At 32.8% G+C, this 15019-nt stretch overlaps 1 protein-coding gene and 1 pseudogene across 3 annotated transcripts; one reads left to right on the top strand and one right to left on the bottom strand.

Annotated features, from left to right (window-relative positions):
• Positions 1-4000: 4000 nt before the first annotated feature.
• On the bottom strand, positions 4001-5177 carry LOC120077503 (PRA1 family protein E pseudogene; annotated as a pseudogene). Its single transcript, XR_016529513.1, has one exon. The product of XR_016529513.1 is annotated as a PRA1 family protein E pseudogene (transcript).
• Positions 5178-10303: 5126 nt separating this feature from the next.
• LOC120077529 (Signal recognition particle, SRP9/SRP14 subunit) lies at positions 10304-12899 on the top strand. Of its 2 annotated transcripts, XM_039031439.2 has the most exons (5): positions 10304-10408; positions 10676-10814; positions 11150-11218; positions 11982-12075; positions 12586-12899. In XM_039031439.2, exons 2-5 carry the CDS (start codon positions 10743-10745, stop codon positions 12660-12662), a joined length of 312 nt encoding a protein of 103 aa, XP_038887367.1. In that variant the 5' UTR covers positions 10304-10408; positions 10676-10742; the 3' UTR covers positions 12663-12899. The 2 variants fall into 2 exon arrangements, with proteins under 2 accessions (XP_038887367.1, XP_038887366.1); XM_039031438.2 differs by lacking the exon at positions 10304-10408 and having other exon boundaries at positions 10638-10814.
• Positions 12900-15019: the final 2120 nt, after the last annotated feature.

Below are 15019 nucleotides of genomic sequence, written 5' to 3'. Positions count from 1 at the left end.
AGACCGGACCACGAAATGTTTAGTCTCATTATATAACGTCGTTCATAATAGATACTTACATTTCACTAGGATGACCCTAGGTAACATGTTGAATCCTGAGTGAGTTGTGAACTCTTGCCTATGAGGACGGTTTTTTGATTTGTATAGGTGAGAGTGGCCAGATCATCGACTCAACAAGCCTACCATTTTAGAGATTCGTCTGATTAGGGAGCTGGGAACATCTACACAAGATGGAATTTACTCCTTCCCCGAGGTAGGGGTAAGTAGATAAATTGCTCCCTTAAGGGCTGATTTCGGGTCTTGAACAATGTGACGTCATACCCTCTCCTGGCCCGAGAGGGGTTTAGTCATAGTAGAACTATGACCTATTGTTCATTAGAGGGATCAATGATATATAAGGAGTTAGATATAACTACAACGATAATTTGGCCAAATTGTACTTACGAGCAATTTGTGAAGAGTCATCGTACTGTTGATTGGTTATATCCAATGGACATAGAATTATATCTGTAGTACGAAGAGTGCAGCTGTCGATCTTTAGTAGAGTGTCTGACAGTTAACAGATGGTGAATAATGTAATTAAATATTTTAATTAATTATTCATGTACCGTTGGAACTTCAAGCTACAGGTTCATGAAGTCCCCTTGGTGGCTCAATAGGATTTAGTTGAGAATCAGTTTTTAGATTAGTTTGAATTATTCAAAGATTTAATTATATATGATATAATTAAATTATTTTAATTATATGTGATATAATTGTTATAATGTATTTGATACATTATAACTTAATGGGAGGAAATAGATATTTGAATGAGATTCAAATATTTTTTCTATGAATGGGATTCATAGTTGTTAAGTTTAATATAAATATGATTTATATTAAATGTCATGTAATAGAGAAAATAAACTATATTTATATTATATGTGATACAATATTAAAACTATAGGTTATATGTTATATGTTATATTTGATATAACATATAATTTAATATATATATATATAATAAGTTAGTTATTATATTTATCTTTATATTATGATTATTATTATTTGATAATAAGGATGAGAGTTATAACTATCTTCCCCATCTTTTCTCTCCACTCACATTAGTGGGGGGTGATTATTTTTATGACAAGTAGAAAAGAAAAAATGGTTTTTCTTCTTCTTCTCCTCAGGCTATTGAATGATTGAAATTTTTTTTTACAAAAGTGTTCTGTGAGTTTCGTTTTTGACTGTGAAAGTTCTCAATCTTCTTCCTCTGCACATTAAGCTCTCTCTCAACCAAAATAGTCAAAGCCCACTATTGTGGTAGTGTCTGGGTTTTGGTTTGAGGTTTATCTTGAAGAAGGTCTTCAAAAAATTTGTGATCCGTTCGAGGGAAAACGCGAAGAAAGTCTTCAAATGTGAGGTTTCTTGAAACCCTTTTTCTTTTAAAGCATGTTGTAATTTAGTTTTAAATGCATATCTTATTGCTTGTTTACTGTAAAACTTTGCATTCAACAAATTATGGAATTTGGTCGATTTGCTTCCACTCAAGGTTCCCTCGTTAAAGTTCCTTCAAATTATTGTCATTAATGTCAAGGGCTGTGAATTCTAATCTTGTAAGGTTTGTCATGACAACACTATCACAAAATATTGTATTTATATTAGAAATTTAATATGTATTAAATATGCAAAATAATATTTAATTTATTAATTATAATAAAGAGAAAAAAGACCGACCCACCTTGAGCGATGGAAGCAATAGGAGCTCGTGCTGATAATGTGTTGTGAAATTGAGGAACGCAATGGAGAATATAATATAATATAATACTAAAATAAAATAACTAAAATTATAAAAATGTAGTGAAAAGTTAAAATGGACTTCTCACTAATGTGTGATTTTAAGATCCACCAAATGTCACTATTTAAAAACAAAGTGACAAGTAAGATGTGGTCTTACATGAATACCAAACATGAATAACTACAAATATTGACATATGACTTTTAAGATACTAAGCAATTGACATCTATTTATTTTTATAATATTTATAATAGGGACATAGGCTTGTTATTAAGGGGAAAAAAAGTCCAATTATCATCTGAAGAAAAGAAACACGATTAAAATCTTTAAATAAAAAAGGATGTTGGTCCATATTTTAATTCGAGAAAAACAAAAATGCGTTATTAAAAAGAAAAGTTGAAATCAAATAAAAAAAAACGAAAAGAAAAGAAAAGAAAAAAAGATGCGAAAGGCCCAATTGAGCAAAAACCAAATGATGGAACCAAATAAATGAAAAAGTTTTGTGCATCGGTTTACTTCTCTATTTTATAAGACCAATGTTTCACTTTGGTTTCAGTTTATCTAAAATCGAAAAAATCGAACCAACTATCAGTTAACGATACAATGTAATTATCAATTTTACCATGTTACCATCTTGAAAAAGTATTATTACAATTGCCAATTTTCCAGAAAAAGATGAAAAGCATCCCAAAAGATAAGGTTAATTTTTTAAAAATATATATATATATAAATGATGAAACATAAAATATCAAACAACTAGAGAGAAGAAACAGATAAAAGAATATGGAGTAGTTTTCCTATTTATTCTTCAAAAAAGAAAAAAGAAAAAAGAACTCTTCCTATTCTTACAGAATGTTTTTTCACAAACGCCAAGGAAAACAAAAATTTTGAAATCGAATCACATGCTAACTTTAACTCTTTTACCCTACTTGTCTCATGAAAGAATTATTGAAAAAAGGAAAGGAAGAAACAGGTTCTTCTTGCAGATTTGACCATGAGTAATACTTAACAGCTAGCTGTGAGCTGTGACCACTTTTCGCAGTCTAACCCAACCACAATAGGCAAAAGAAACTGCAAAAGCATTAAAATAACAGCTTACCACAGGCACCGTCTGCCTAGGCTGCAAAAAAATGGCGGCAGTCCAACTAGCAGCCAACTATTACTGTGAACCGAAGTTGAAGACAAGCTCAAGGAATTAAATTAGCAACAACAAACAACAGACTCTAGTAAACACCCCATCCGAGAGTAACCAATGTTGCATAAAAAAACCGACTAATCATCAAACGAAAACCAGTTATATCGTAGGGTGCAGCAAAGACGTGAAAATGTAATGAAATCCTTGGACCTGAAAGTCTGAAATGTAATGAATAAACCTTCATTATTGTCCCACAAAGCATTCACAGTTCACCTGCTTTCGTGCAAGTTGCCTATGCGACATTAAAAACAAGAACCAAGAACTAAGACAATCGCCATGTGAAAACCAGCTATAAATTCAAGCACCTTCACTTGGGATCCCTGATAAAAGAATAGGCATTATACAACTAAAATAACCAACACTTTTAACTTTTGTCACATGGGAATCAGAAAGATGCAGAAAGTGGAACCATTTGGAAAGTGAAGCAGAAGTTCTAATAGAAAAAGAGAGGGAAAAAAAAAAGCAAATGCTAGATAATACAGCTCCTATGCTGGGCCATCCAATACATAATTCCCCTTTTAATCCACATCCAAACTCACAAACAGATCTATCATGTGACAAAGCTGAATATCTGATAAAAAAATGTCAAACTAGTGCATTTCGAAACCTAAGAAACAAAACTAATACAAAGCATAACATCCTAGAGTACACAGATTAAACCTTAGCATCATATCTCCAAGAATTTGGAAACGCTCAGCTAATACTATCTAGTTCCTACTTTTCACAATCAATTTGAAACATCAAAACCCATAGCATATAATCAAAGCGAGCTTAGCTCAACGGTAATTGGGATGACACGACCTTCCACCACCCTATAGGTTGGAGGTTCGATCTCCCATCCCTGCAGTTGTTGTATTCAAAAACCCACAAAATACAATTTATGGCAAATGATGAGAAGCAAAGCAATATATACCATTATAGTTTATATGAATCAACAAGTATACCCAGAAATTCCGAGACAATGAAGAGAAAGAACACCACAGAAAATACATGAAATGGTAGATCCTGTATACCTTAACAGAACATTTAAGACCAAAATTGAGATTCACTATTTGCCATTTCTTCTTTCCAAAAGTAAAGAACACACCAAACCCAAAGTTATTGCAACCCCCTTCCTTAAAAATCAAACCCAAATAGGAGTAGTGTTGGGATAAAATCCAGGATTTAACCTAGCAAAACTCTGTATATCGCTACCATCAACTAAAACTACACGTTCAAACATTTTGAACAAACATTACAAAAGCAGAACCCTAAAATTTAAGGAGTAATTGAAAAAATCATCGCTGAAACAATCAGTGACATCAAACCAGATCACCAAGTGAAGGCTAGAGAGAAGCTTGATCTCTAATGCTCGTTCGAATTTCGAATTGTAGCACGAAGAACTTGGATTAGATGAGGCGAGAGGATCATTCATATTTCATAACATAGCCAAATGAACCAATGATATTTCTAGATTCGGCTATACCCTGTACGAGTCGGACTGCCGACAACCGAAAGCAATCCTCCATCGGCGACTTCTTGCTCATCAATATACAAATCATCTGTAACCCTAAAGGCGGCATGTATCAAAACAAGAAAAACCCCAATCAAAATCGAAACCAATACGTTCAACAACACATCCGTCAACACCAAAGCAACAATTGTGACCAATCCAAGCAGAGCCAACACAACTCGATCATCAACAACACGATTAAACACCTCCAATGGCTCATCCCGGAAAAAATAAAGGAAGAACCACGCAACGAACACGATCAAGAACACAATCAATGAAACAGGGTGCCAGAGGAGGCTGAAAAAGAGAATGAGCAAAACGATGAAGGTGTAATTAACACGGAAGTACTTGAGATTACGCTTACACCGAATAGTCGCCTCGCCAATGGATGAAGGGCGGGTGAAAGACGATAACGGCTGAAGAAGCTCCCGCCATGGCCGTAAAGTGGCGTAAACAGAATCGGAGGCGGCTCGGGCGCGTGATAGAATGGAAGTTTCAGTGAAGCCATATGGAGATGGCTGAACAGAGGACATTGGAGAAGCTGTAAGAAAACCCAACTGCGATTGAAGAAGATGGGTTTTTGGAGAGAAAAATGAAATGGGTTTTGGAGAGAGAAAATGCAGCTACCTAGGCTTGAGCTGATAGTGATAGTAAAAGACGAAGAGTTGGGTTTTTTGCCATCACCGATGTGGTCATGGCTATAGACCATGACCATGACTCTGTAAATTAGGATCTATTTCCCTGTTGCATATTCCATGATTGCCTTTTTTGCCGATACCAAATTTAGGGCTTGTTTGATAGATAATTCATATTCTATTTTATATTTTCATATTTATTGAATTAGTAAATAAAATTGTTCATAGATTCTGTGATCTAAACGGCATAATTTTTTAAAATAACTGTTTTTCATGTTTTCAGACTATCCAGATTTTGAATTCAAAGTTTTTAATAGGCAGAATTATATTAAAAATGATGAAAACAATAATAAATATAGTATTTCGTGTTATAAACTCAATTATTTTTGTTAAATTAAAATATGTAATATAATATAGATTATACGATGTTACAAAAATTAAGTCTAATACTGAAAGGGTTAGATGAAACTTGGTTTCCATAAAAGCAATATAGGAAAATAACTTGGACATAAGTCTTTGTCTTTTTTGTCTTTGACAAATACTTCATCGAAAGTCGAATAGGTGTTCAATTTGATTCACCATATTTAAGTTTGAGTCAAAGTTGCAATTGTATGAGATGTGACATTCTCTAACTAAAGGGTATGTGCAAATTTGAGTCCATTTTTTATTTTTTATTTTTTTTATTTCTTTTGTCTTTAGTCTATTTTCACACAACCAATTATAAGAAAGTCTTGTTTACTTACAATTTTTGTTACATTCATCCCTTGAATTCAATATTTGGAGTACTTCATGTATTACTTGTTGATAGCATGAGGTTGTGAAAAACATTTGAAAAGTGTTGTATTTGCTTCTAATTTAGGATATGTGTGATTTAGTACGTTAAATTAAGTGAATTTCATAATCGAGCTATAGAAAAAAGTTTTGAAGAATTTGGACATAAAATGGTGAAAAACCCTTGAAGAAGAACTATAGGGTCATTTATACAAAAAGGACCAGAAAAGAGGCCAAACTTGAGAGCTCAAAATAGGGTAGCATCGCGACGCTACGAACTTTGAAGCCCCGCCAACATTGCTCAATGTTGCAAGGGCACTAGAGGTCAATGTTGCAACGTTGCGATGCTGCCTCTATTTTCCCTTTAAAAAGATGTGTTGGCTACACAGAAAATGTTGCGGTTGATGCCCTAAATCTCATGGGTCTTGTAGTTTGTAATTGTAATATATAAACTATTTGTTTATTTAATAAAATATGAGGTACTTTATTTGACATTTAGTAATATTAACCCACAGACTAATAAACTAAGATCCAAGGTTATATTATGTAGCCTAAACATGTACATAGAAATATACAAGTGGATCATGTTTAAGTGATAACCGAAATGTTCTGTAGTAGATGGATAAGGTTAGATACATTATCCTGATGACACTACGAATACGACCCACTTTGTAGATGTTACAATTATTGTAAAGTGCTACAAATGATCTGATTTTTATCGTTCATGTAGAGACATGTGAGCATGGGTGTTCTATACAAAAGGGTTTGTAAAAGACCGGACCATGAAATGAATAGTCTCATAATATAATACCATTAATAACAGATACTTATATTTCACTAGGATGACCATAGGTGACATGACCTGAATCTTGAGTGAGTTGTGAAATCCAGCCTATAAATGCGTTCCTTTGATTTGTATGGGTTGTGGTTAGATCATCGATTTAATAAACCTACCATTATGGGGGTTCGTCTGATCAAGAAGCTGGGAACACAGCTACACAAGATGGAATTCACTCATTTCCTAATGTCGATGTAAGTAAATAAATTGCTTCCTTAAGGGCTGATTTTGGGGCTTGAACAATGTAGTATTACACTCGCTCTTGGTCCAAGAGGGGTTTGGTCATAGTTAGACTATGACTTATTGTTCATTAGAGGAATCAGTGGTACTTAAGGAGTTAGATGTAACTACATGGGCAAAACGATAATTTTGGTCTCGTTGTACTTACGAGCAATTTGTGAAAGATCATTGCGTTGTTGACTGATTATATCCAATGGACATATTAATATATTTGTAGTGTGAATAGTACAGCTATCGGTCTTTATTGGAGTAACCAACAGTTAATGGATGTTAAATAATTTAATTAAAAGAGTTTAATTAATTATTCAAGTATCATTGAACTTAGGGGTGTTCGTAGGTTGGGTTGGGTTGAAGGACTTTTTGGACTCAACCCAATTGTTTGGGTTGTTAATTTCTTCAACTCAAATAACCCTTCTTAAAGAATGAACCCAACCCAACCCAACCATGAAACATTTGGGTTGGGTTAGTTTAGGTTGATCAAGTTATTTTTGTTCTAAAAGAAAGTAAGTTGTTAATAGGTAAAAATTTGATTTAATTATTTTCATATATTGAATTAAGATTAACAACTCAATTTCAATTTATATAATGAATATTTTATTTCCAAAGTGCTAGGAGTTGTTGGAGAATAAATTATCTAAAAAATGATAAAACTTAAATAAATATATGTATATATGATTGTATCATGAGTAAAAAATATACATTATAAAGTTAATAATAAGTTCGGGTTAGTTCGAATTGGTTTGTGTCATTTTAGGTGAACCCATGAACCAACCAAACCCAAAAAAAATTCATTTATTTGAATCCAACCCAATACTCATGGGTTGGGTTGGGTTGATCGATTTTTTCGGGTCATCGGGTTTTCAGAACACCCCTAATTGAAGCTTCGATCTACAAGTCTTTAAGGTCCCCTTTTTGTAGCTCAATAGGGATTATTAAGAACTAATTTTGGATTAATTTGAATTGTTCAAATTAATTTAGGAAATTAATTATATGTGATATAATTAAATTAAATTAATTATATGTGATATAATTAATATAATGTATTTGGTACATTATAATATAAAGTTTATTTTGAGAGGAATTAAATATTTGAATATGATTCAAATAATAATTATATCGATGAGATTCATATAATTATTTAGTATAAATGTGATTTATATTAAATGTTATGCATTATTGTGAGAAATTCAAACTATATGTTATATTGTATTTGATACAGTATAAAAACTATAGGTTATGTATTATATTTGATATAATATATAGTTTAATATATATATAATATGATAAGGTGGTTATCACACACACACATATATATATATTAAATATTTTTAAAAAAATAAATTATTTTTTGAAAATTCTTTTTAGAAGGGAGTTGTAACTCCCTCCCATTTTTCTCTCAATTAATCGTGCTAGTGGGAGGTTAATTCTACGATCTAATCCATCTTCTTCACAAAGAGGGTCTCTGTGTGTATGACTACGTTTTTTTATCTCCCTGGAAAATTCTCTTCTCAATACTCTCTCTCTCCCAAAAAGAACACAAATGTCACACCTCTTGTGATTCTCATCCCCTATAGAGAATACAAAGGTCTCACTTGTGGTTGTCTTAGTTTTGGTTTGATTTTCAAGGAAGGTTCATGATCGGATCTAGGAGGGAATTTGAGAAGAAGATCTTGGTTCTTCAAGAGTATGTAATCTTCTCCCTTTTTCCTCTTTTAAGCATGTTGTAATTTTTTGTTGAATTGCATAATTTTTTATTCTGTAAGTTTTAATTATGTGATAAAAATGAAATTAGGACGATCCCCGCTTCCGCTGTGGGCCTTGGGTTCCTTTAGAAATGGTATCAAGTTTTAGTGTTATTTTTGAGTTAGGACAAGAGTGTGCGTCATTGTTAGAATAATTTGAGAGGAAGATGAGGAGGTCGTTTGTTAGCTTGAGGACGAGAGTCGAATGTGTGGTGGCGATCAACGTGGTATCAATGACGATGATGCATAGTTTTTTCCCTTTATCTTTTACTATTCTCTACATGTTGCTAAAATTGTAATGTTTATCATAACCATGAGTAGCTAGACTATTTCATCTAGGGAATTGTGGAGAGACTATGGATTTTGTGTTCGTTGTTAATTGACATTTGGATTGAAGCATAGTTGTGTTTTCGAATTCCCTAGTCTATTTTCTTTTTATCAACTGTCCATTGATTAATTGCACATAAGTTAATTATCTACTCAAAAGAGAGATAAGAATTTGAATTGTAATCAGACTATGAATGCGAGTGTTAGGTTGTTTATAAGAACTGTGATTGAAGGAACTTCATGTTGCACCTAATTAACTAATTGCATGGGAATTAATTAATTATTGGGTATTAGGATAGATAATTGAGTGTTAGGATAGATCGAGTTCAAGAGAAGACATCCTGAATAATCTTATGTTAGGTTATTTAATTATGCGAGTCTATAATTGAATCAATAACTTAGAGACTTTATTCAGTAAAATTTGTAAGTAGATAGCTTAGTTTAAAAATTGAAAACTTTCGGAAGCTTCAATCACCGTTGAATCACTTTATAAAATTAGAAAGTAATTAATAATAGCTAGAAAAAATTGTATTCCGATCTTTGAGGATGATACTTAGTTTTATTGGGACTTTTATTGCTTATGCATGTCAACTTGCACTATGGACCAAGACTATTTTTCTTTACAAGACTATATATCACTTGACTAAAGTCTTGGTCGCACTCATCGATAATATTTGAACAAAAATTACGTAAGAATATTTTGGAATATTGAAATAGGAAAATCGAAAAGAGTTTGTGACGAGGAGGGAATCGGACTTACAAAATAATAGTTCACACGATCTTTATTCTGGCCGGAATTCCATCGAAATAATAAAAAAAAAACCACAATTTCAGATTTTTGAAAAAAAAAGGAAAAAAAGAAAAGAAAAGAAAGAAATATTGTTATCACTCTGATAATTATGTGCAAAAATCAATGGAAGAGAGAGTCTATCACTGATAGTCTTGTTATATCACTCTAATAAGCCTAACAGTGATAGATTCATATTATTGTTATGGATCTATCTTATAATACTTAGGTGCACATCTTTTTTAAAAACCAAAAAAAGTTTTCAAAAATGCTTTTTTGTTTTGATTTTTCTTAACAATGTTTGTTTTGGATTATTTCTTGACCAAGAATCACGAGCTTAGAACGATAAACTGTTAAAAGTAAAACCGAAATAACAATTGTCATATGAGGGTCACTAGAGTGAGAAATGGGCAAATGGGTCGAGAGAGGAAGAGACCAGGAAAGGAGAAAGTTGGGCCAAATGGCCCAGTACCTACCTTGGCCTTGGAGCCGAGGCTAGCATCTCTCCTCCAATGAAGGCCTACTTTCTGTAGGCCATGATCTCAATCCCATTGCCACCTCGAATTAATATTCTCTGATTCTAAAGAATTCTACACTTGAGGTAAGTTCTTCTTCATATTTTTAGCTTGTTCTAACCCTTTACTAAATATTGAATATTGACTTCAGCGTATCATTCTCCCTTAAAGGTTTATAGATTTTACCATCAATGATTATTAAAATATTTATAAAATTAACTCAATTAGATTCCAAACAGACTTAATTGTTAAAAAATTAAAAAACCAAAAACGAATTGCAATGAGCCTAAATTGTTTACTAAATTCCTTATTTGTGTTTCTTTCTTATCGCGCTCGTGCTATTCATACTAAAGAAACCAAGCTTTCGCACACTCGCTAAAATTCCCAAGCTCCGCTCTCTTTCGATTCTGCCGCACAGCCATGGTCTACGTAGCTTCGTGGGATGAATTCGTCGAGCGTTCTGTGCAATTGTTCCGTTCCGATCCCAACTCCGTAAGTTTTTACTTCCAAATTCGATTCCCTAGATATTGTTATCTGTTTGAATTCTGAGAAATTAGATCGCATTGTTCTATTGTCATTCTCCAATTGGATTTTTAACTTTTGAATTACACGGAACTGAGCAAATCAGCGCCGCAGACTTGAATGATATGAATGGCGAAAGGCGCTTGAATTCATCAAACTGCCTAATTTGGTTTCTGTCTAAACATTGTCCCTGGATTGCGAACTTACAGTCTACTCATATGTTCCGTTTATTGCATCGTTCTTTGTTTTCTGATTCATTCTAACTGCGATTGCTGTTTTCTTTTTCAATGCTACTGAAAATTTAGACGAGGTATAATATGAAGTATCGACACTGCGATGGGAAACTAGTTCTTAAGGTCACCGATAACCGTGAGGTAAGGAATTTTTTGTTGGAATATCGATTAACATCATGTGTTTTTCTGGTTAGTGATCAGGATGGGAATTTCGATTATTGACTTTCAACTGTATGCTTGGTTCTGTGTTTCATGTGGCAAATTCTTAGCCTTATGAATGTTGAACGACAGTGTTTGAATGTGCCAAATTGAGTCTTTGATGCACGTGTATCTAAGTAGACTTGTGATATGCTTCCACTATATTATTCTGTAAAGTTTCAAGTAGACAACAGTTGAATTTGTTACATCTCAGTAAAGGATGAGACTTTTTTTTATGCAACCACGAACCAACAACTAGCAATTTAGAACTCAGGTCTTAAACCTAACCACTAATCAAAACCAAAATTTTCACCGACTCTCTTGGTGTCATATATCTTTTGTAATCAATCTACGGATGATTAGGATGTGGGGGTGTTTCTTTCTCGAATGGAAAAGCGAAAACTAATCAGTGAAAGATGCACGGGTACAAGATATCAACTGAGATTCTGATTGGCGATATTCATATGTTGATGCTTGCTTGTATGGAGAATTTTCTTTGTATCTGCACATATCCTCATGACAAACCTGGACACGTCAATGATCTTCTATTGATATGAACACTCTGGAAGTTAATCAAAACTTGCAAGGGCACATGTCAAATTGTAACAACATCATTATGGAATTAGTAGTGCTCTCTTTCTAGATGTATTGGGTCTACTAATTTCCTTCTTTTTTTTTCTTCCTTCCGTTTTCTTCATGTTTCCAGTGTCTTAAGTTCAAGACTGACCAGGCACAGGATGCCAAGAAGATGGAAAAACTCAACAACATATTCTTCACACTGATGGCCCGGGGCCCTGATGGTATTTTGCTCTGAATTTATGTTGATTAATGAAGCATCTGAATCCTCTGTTGAATAATAAATAACCACTTGCTAGTGACATGATTTTGTACTAAAATTCTGTTAAAATTTGAATTCTTGTTGTCTATATGAATGAATGGAATGGAAACTACGTCTTCTCTAATTGCACCAAAGTTACATATCCTTAAATTGCAGCAACTTGTAAATTAGTTCCATCATGGTTTCAGCACTTGAAGGACGAGTTCACTTCCCTTTTGAATGCCATTTGAACCTATGAATGAATATAGACCTGCATGATAACTTTTTTGTATTGGCCAAAATGATTCACGGCATGCCTGGAGTTCTCACACAAGCTCTGATCTAAATAAGCAACTCTAGCATTCATGGACCATCTTTCTTAATCTATATAATTTTTTTATTTTCCCAGCAATTCTTCAACATGTAAATCTAATGTGCACTCTGTTCTACTAATTGGAGTTCTCATATATTTTGCCTTTTCTCTTTTGTGAAGTGGATATATCAGAAGTGACGGGCAAAGACCAGGTTGATGCACAGCCAACCAAGAAAGGAAGGGGGAGGAAGCAATAACTTCACATTGACTACTCCACGGATAGGTTTCTCGTACTTCTCTAAACCCATTGGTGAATTATACTCTTTATTTACTAATTATTTAGTTGATCTTCTCGCCTTGCTTTTCTCAGAATAGATAGTTTAAAGTCCTGGAGTAAATTTACCAAATGCCGTCCCATTTTTCTTAAAAAATTTTGGTGTGCAGTTCGACTGTAATACATGGTTTTTGTTTTATATCGATAAACATTTTCTCAAGTTCCACCTCAGTATACTGATTTGCTCCCAGGTCTGTTAACATCTTGTTCCAATACTTAATGTTAGTTCAAAGTAATTTAAGAAATTAGCCGTTATGAGTTGACCTAACAGTTATTGGCCTACTTAGAATATTAAAATTCTACTAGGTTTCTGACAATCAAATGTTTCAAAGTTAGGTGGTTGTCTTTTGAGATTAGTCAAAGTATGGGTAAGCTAGTCTTAATAGCCTTTAAATTGATAATAGTAATAATATTAATTCAAGAAATGAATATGAAACCACAAGTTAATCCATTAAACAATACATGAATATGGAATGGTCCCATGATATAAATTAACGATAATACAAGATTTCAAGATTTTGTCAGCTTTTTATTTGAGTATTGTCCTGCTGCCATGTAAACAAGGAGAGGATTCTCTTCTCTAGTTCAAATATCTAGACTCTTTCAATTGTTCATATCTTTCATTATCTACTTCATTATAACACAGTTTTATAGGTAGTGTATTCATTATTGTTTGGTATAACTTATAAGGCAATTATATTCTATTTGATTATCTAACTTCTATTAGAAAACCAATGGCGACCGAGTATTTTATTTGGTAGATTGTTAGCAGTTGGCCAACTTTGCTTTCTTGTGCCTCTTGATTTCACATTTCAGATTTTGCGCATTGAACCACTAGGCAACCACTTGAATGTATGCATATGAAGATGTTTCTTTAACAATGCTTTAGGCTTTACTAAGATGCTCCCACCATCACTATTTTAGCTTTATCTTCAAATCTGCATTGAGGGCACCTTGGTTAGTTGCTTTTGGGGTGTATTTCTGGGATTTGTTTCATTTAATCAAAGCTCAAGTCTTTTCTTATGATGGAGCTGAACATGGCTTGTTATAGTTGGAAAATGCTTTGAGGTGTCTTTAAAAATTTCAAAGTAACTTTCTGACCTTGAGTCAAGCCTCATTTAAAACAATTTTAAATTATTTTTAAGTAAAAAGTTATTTTAAGGGCCTATTTGATAGGCAACTCAGATTCTGTTTTATGTTTTCAGATTCGTGATCCAAACAGTGCAAAATCTGAAAATAACTTTTTTATGTTTTCAGTTGATCCAGATTTTGAATTCAAAATTTTAAAATGCAGAATTGTATTAAAAATGATAAAAACAATAACGCAAGTATACTATTTCTTGTTATAAACTCAATTATTTTTGTTAAATTTAAAATAAGTAATATATTATATATATTATATGATATTACAAAATAATAATTATACAAAAACTTGAACATAAAACAAGTTTAGAAATTAATTAGTAATGGTTTATATTCAATCTAATATTTAGTGAGTAACTAAATGTATTTTCAATCACATTTTAAAAATTTGTTTAAACTGGAATTTAATTTCTGAATATGCTATCGAACACATATCTGAAAACATGAAATATAATTTTATTTTCATTGAATCCTTTGTTTTCAAATTTTTGTTTTTAGATTGCCTACCAAATAGGCTTTAAGATACTTGAAAATTTATTCTAGCTCACTGCTACTATGCAAAAGATGTTCTGGTGTATAATTTTGGAGTTGCTGACACTTCATAGAACTTAGAAAAATAACGATCTTACTTCAACAGGATATGTTCTATAGGTTGTACAACTGTATCCTTAGAAAAAACACTATAAACAGTGCTGTTCTCTCATAGAATCAATCCATGTATAAGATCTCATTTCTTGAATACTAGATCTACCTAGTGCAGTGCCCCAATCTCATCCTTTTCATTAGCAACAAAATGTATTTGTCTCTCTGCGATGGTCAATGGAACAATGTAATCAAAAGTTTTTAGTATTTTTTTAAGACAAGGAGGAGGTGAGAATTCAAATCATTGACCTTTTGTTGAACTAGTTCAGTCCTCCTCAGGTTGGTATAAGGTTTTAGTTCATGGGTTTAAATAGTGTAGTTGTGTATTGAGATGTGAAATATCATACAACATATTTAAACATTGTCATGTTAAACAATTGTCGCATTTGGTTAGTATGATGATGAAAAAGAAAAAATTATCGAGAACCCAAATTCAAAATTCTTAAACTCAAACTCATCTCCGTAGTCTTGAGCCAGGCAGAAAAACCACACTCT

The sequence above is a fragment of the Benincasa hispida genome, chromosome 5, assembly GCF_027475165.1.
Source record: "Benincasa hispida cultivar pf3 chromosome 5, pf3_genome.v1.1, whole genome shotgun sequence".
Lineage (NCBI taxonomy): Eukaryota > Viridiplantae > Streptophyta > Magnoliopsida > Cucurbitales > Cucurbitaceae > Benincasa > Benincasa hispida.
This window is presented reverse-complemented; position numbering and strand designations above follow the sequence as displayed.

Bases quoted from the DNA above. Each gene is read 5' to 3' on its own strand.
- LOC120077529 (XM_039031439.2), top strand. From the start codon at position 10,743: ATGGTCTACGTAGCTTCGTGGGATGAATTCGTCGAGCGTTCTGTGCAA. The intron at 11,219-11,981 runs GTAAGGAATTTT...TCATGTTTCCAG, and splicing joins AGGTCACCGATAACCGTGAG to TGTCTTAAGTTCAAGACTGA. The intron at 12,076-12,585 runs GTATTTTGCTCT...TCTTTTGTGAAG, and splicing joins GATGGCCCGGGGCCCTGATG to TGGATATATCAGAAGTGACG.